This window comes from Aegilops tauschii, chromosome 4, assembly GCF_002575655.3.
Source record: "Aegilops tauschii subsp. strangulata cultivar AL8/78 chromosome 4, Aet v6.0, whole genome shotgun sequence".
Lineage (NCBI taxonomy): Eukaryota > Viridiplantae > Streptophyta > Magnoliopsida > Poales > Poaceae > Aegilops > Aegilops tauschii.
The window spans coordinates 518,986,747-518,991,400 of NC_053038.3; the positions used below are offsets into that span (position 1 = coordinate 518,986,747).

Consider the following 4,654-nt stretch of genomic DNA (forward strand, 5'->3'; position numbering starts at 1 on the left):
TACACTGCATGCATGAGGCACGGCGTCCTTGGGTGTCCCTTCCTGCAGCCATGACTGCTGATGGACTGCATAATTTCCATATGAGGACATGCAGATGGACATGAGTTCTGTTCATTCGAGCGTACGGTAGATTGTTTGGGCAGATCAAGGATTGCTGTGACATGCCATCGACAGGCGATCGAGGTTGTTAACTGATCCCAATGTTGATCACCGCATATATTCCGTACGTAGAGATACAGGAACCGGCCGCCGTGCAATTACTCCTGCATGCCGGCCGCCGTGCCATGCATGCATAAATCTCTGCACGCACCCACCTCGACCAAAGAAGAAACACCTGCCTCTACTACGCTAGCTCCAACTGATGCGGGTCACCGACGGGCACTCGCTGGGGGAGGATGCGGCCGCCGTCGTGGGGCAAGCGGTGAGCCTGGCAGCGCGGCGGGGGCACGCGCAGGTCACCCCGCTCCACATCGCAAGCGCAATGCTCTCGTCCCCGGCGCCGGCAAGCATTCTTCGCGCCGCGTGCATCAGGTCCCAGTCCCACCCCTTGCAGCACAACTTGCTCGACCTCTGCCTGGACCTCGCGCTCGGCCGACTCGCCGTGACCGTGGCCCACCACGGTGGCGACCCGGTGCCGTCCAACGCGTTTGTCGCCGTACTGAAGCGGGCGCAGGCGCGCCCGTACCGGCGGACGGGCGGGGCCGGGGGAAAGGTCGAGCTTGAGAAGCTCGTCGTTTCCGTCCTCGACGACCCCAGCGTCGACCGCGTCATGCGAGCGGTCGGATTCTCGAGCTCCCATGTCAGGGACAGCGTCGTCGCTTCGTTGGAGGAATCAACTGGGGCAGGTTGCGACGTCGTCGCGCGTTCTCCAAATCCGGTTGCCGACGGGATTATCGCCGGAGGAGGGCAACCATGTCTCCAGACCGTCCCGGTCGGAAGGTACTTGGCACAGAATGGCGTGGGCGCTTATCCATCTTTTTTGGCGTATTTGTTTTGTTTAGACGAATTTTTAGCTTTCCCTCTTCTAGTACAAAGTTAGTATAAAGTTGAGTCATCTATTTTGAAACGAAAGGAGTAGCTAGCTAGGGCGTGGTGTGCTGCCGTCATGGTGGCGCCAAATGTTTCTTAACCTAATGATGAAACCAGAACGGCTAAAAGGTTGAAGGTCTTAGCAACCCCCAACCCCACGCACAAGGTTTTAAACATCAGTCTTGCTAAATCTTAGTCGACTAAAACTTAGTTATATTTGAGTCGATGCTGGGAGTAGATAAAAAGATTGACTAGAGCCGCACTTTAATTAACTTATACTGATAAAACCAAAACGTCTACAAGGTTGAATGTCTTAACACCACACAAATCACCCCCCCCCCCCCCCCCACAACACACACACGCACAGAGTTTTAAACATATTCTCACATACGCCGAATATCACTTTTCAGGTATAGGTTATTGCTCACATGACTGGATTTTTTACAAAAATATATTTTAAACCATTTGACGAATCTCTTTCATTTTCCTCTTGGCATAATTTCTAGCTAAACCCTTCTATGTAGACCTCCCGCTCTCTCCCCTCTCACAAGTGAATGCAGTGTCGGAGCTTGGGCTCAATTCTAGGGGGCTGGGAGGGCAACCGCCTACGTTGGCCCCTGAAAAGCTCCGCCACTTTGACTTGCCCTAACCCTTTCATATGTTTTGTGATAATTTTCTTTGATATATAGGCCAAATATTAAGGGATATAGTAGACAAATTTCATGGGCTGGGAGGGCAACCGCCCAGGTTGGCCCCTGAGAAGCTCCGCCACTTTGACTTGCCCTAACCCTTGCTCATGTTTAGTAGGTGTTTAAACACTCGTTGCCTAGCAGGTGACCATGCAAATGTTAATGAAGAACACTCCTACTATAGCCTTATACCTTTGAAAAAAATCTCCTAATTAATTTGCAGTACTTCACTTACATAGCCAAGGCCGACGTTATCAGGGGTTAGGAAGGGTTGGATCTTGTGCATGAACATCTTCAGACAAAAAATGCCATATTTATTCTTTATTTTTCTTTGAGCTGAATATGAGCACATAGGGACTGAGCCCTCGAAAACCCGACGCTTATGAAGTTCTACTAAAAACACCACTCTGAACTCATGTATCTTTGAAGAGAGATACTCTCAGCGTTTTAAATATGGTGCATATTTTTTAACTCGTTCTTTGTATAAAAATTAATAGATAGAGAAAATAAACATCGATAACAAAATCAAATGTTATAAGAAACAAAATGTTCGTTCTCAGAGTGATCTTTCCATCTACTTCAGATGTGTGCTTTCTTTGTTTCGTCTGCCCCCATTACATGCAAAGAAAATGAGTAACATGTCTGTCAACCATTCAAAGACTGAAAGAGGGTCACATTATCCTACCAAAAGCTGAATTTCTAAAATTAAAATATTTCTTAGCTTACAATATTTCTCCAGTTGATAATTCATTTTCACAGTTGGTTTTATCTCAACAAGGGCGGCAAGAAATGATTGACGTTAATCTGAAATAAACAGAATCCTGCTTTGTTATGTTCCTTTGTTTTTGAATCACTTTGCTATATGTTCCATTAAAAAAAACTGAGCTCTTCTTTATTGGAAAAAAGTTATCAAACTCCTTTTTTTGAGGAAAAATTGAACTCTTTTGTTACTATATACTCCCTCCATTCCTAAATATAAGTCTTTTACAGATTTTAATATGAACTACATATATATATTAAAATCTCTAAAAAAACTTACATTTAGAAACGGAGGGAGTACAATAACAAGGGCCACAAATTTGTCCAATATAGGTGCACGCATTCATGCAGCTTCATTATTATAATATTTTTCCAAGATTTTTTTTGGTAGTAAACGTATGTGATGCATACAAACCACAAGTAAAAATCTGGAAATGCACGCAATTTTCCAAGATGCATCTATAGACTTTGTTTTACAAAACAAGAGGGATAGCTGTATCACTGTCACGCACAGAACCACGAGTAACAATCTAGACATGCACGCTAATTTTCCCTGATTCTTTCTTGCAGTGGGTGTCAAGCTAGCAAAGCAAAATCAGGAGTAGCGCGACCGGCCACCTTTGACGGCACCGAGCCAGAGAAAACGACGGCGAACATTCCTCCGTGGCTCCGCCGCTTCAAAGATAAAACTCCTATCAGATTAACCTACAGCGGCACCAGTCTTCAAGCAGACGTACGTGCAACTAATCCATATAGCTAGACCGATACATTTATCTACTGTATATTCTCTTATAAAGTGAAGATCATGATCGGATTGATTACCCAGCCGTGGGCGTGACACATGCAGGCTGCTTGCCGCCGGCGGAAGTTCACAGAGCTCACCGCAACAAATCTCAAGATCCTCTGTGACGCGCTCGAGCTGCGTGTTCCGTGGCACGGGAACATAGTCCCCAGCATATCGACCATAGTACTCCGGTGCCGATCCGGCGTGACGAGGACTAAGCCGTCTGGCACGTCGTCCTCGACCTGGCTGCTCTTCCTAGGAAGGGATGGTGGCGGCAAGATGGCGGTTGCTCGGGAGCTCGCGAGGCTCGTGTTTGGCTCCTACGCCGAGTTCACCGCCCTGCAGGTGCAGGGTAACGCCGACATTCCCGCACACGGCAGCAAGCTTGTCCTCAAGAGGCCGAGATCAACGGACACAGACAACGACGGCGACCTCATGGCGAGGCTGTTCGAAGCGGTCAGGGAGAACCCTCACCGCGTTATATTAATCGACGGCGTCGACCGACTGGATTGCGACTCGGAGATGCAAATCAAGAACGCCGTCACGGGTGGAGGAATGGTAAGGGGATGCAATGGCGACGTGGTCGGCCTGGAGGATGCCATCATAGTGTTGAGCGCCTCTGACGTCTTGGACTCGAGATATCTGGCTTCATCTTCCTCTCCACGGGTGAAGCGACGCTTTAGCAGACAGAACCGTGAGGAAGGTGGCGCCATGGAGATGGAAGTGAGATCTCGTCATCGTCAAGGCTTGGATTTGAACGTTTGTACGGTGGATGAGGAAGACAGTTTGGCTGATGATGACGGGATCCTAAATGTCGTGGATGGTGTTTTCCTTTTCAATTAGCAGGGATTATTTTTCTCGTACCATCATCCTAGGCATTTCGAACGGTTTTGAATTGTTAGATTTTGCCTTCAGAATTTATTGTTTCAAATTAAGGAGATTTTTTTTCGCTCCCCATTTTATTTCAGAAAACCATAACACAACAATGTTTAACAGTCACCACATTTGTCTTGAGTTAGTGAAGATGTTAAGCAGTGACGAAAGAACTCGGTCATCTTTAGCTTCCTAAATTAATGAGACTAGAATGTGACGCGCGTTTTGCGGCGCCGTTTTTCAGTCATGAATTAAATCTCCGATGTTTCTTTTGTGGGCGATCTATTATGGTTGGTTGGCTTGTTTATGTGTAACTGTCAGTTAATTACCTGACAAAGCAGCGCCGACCATGTATAAACATTGGAATATAATGTGGAGAGAAATCAATAACCAATTGCTGAGTGTGAGTTACGTCTCAATATATAACTGAGCTCAACTTCCTGCCCATCGCTTAGTACATGTAAAATTGTTAGCTGAGCCTTCAAATTTCGTACAGTCGCCAGTGGACCGTTGGCTATAT

At 46.8% G+C, this 4,654-nt stretch overlaps 1 protein-coding gene across 1 annotated transcript; it reads left to right on the top strand.

Annotated features, from left to right (window-relative positions):
- The first annotated feature begins 361 nt into the window (after positions 1 to 361).
- LOC120963589 (uncharacterized) lies at positions 362 to 4,251 on the top strand. Its single transcript, XM_040388272.2, has 3 exons — positions 362 to 939; positions 3,048 to 3,210; positions 3,325 to 4,251. The coding sequence occupies exons 1-3, from the start codon at positions 362 to 364 to the stop codon at positions 4,102 to 4,104; spliced, it is 1,521 nt and encodes a 506-aa protein (XP_040244206.1). The 3' UTR covers positions 4,105 to 4,251.
- The last annotated feature ends 403 nt before the right edge of the window (positions 4,252 to 4,654 follow it).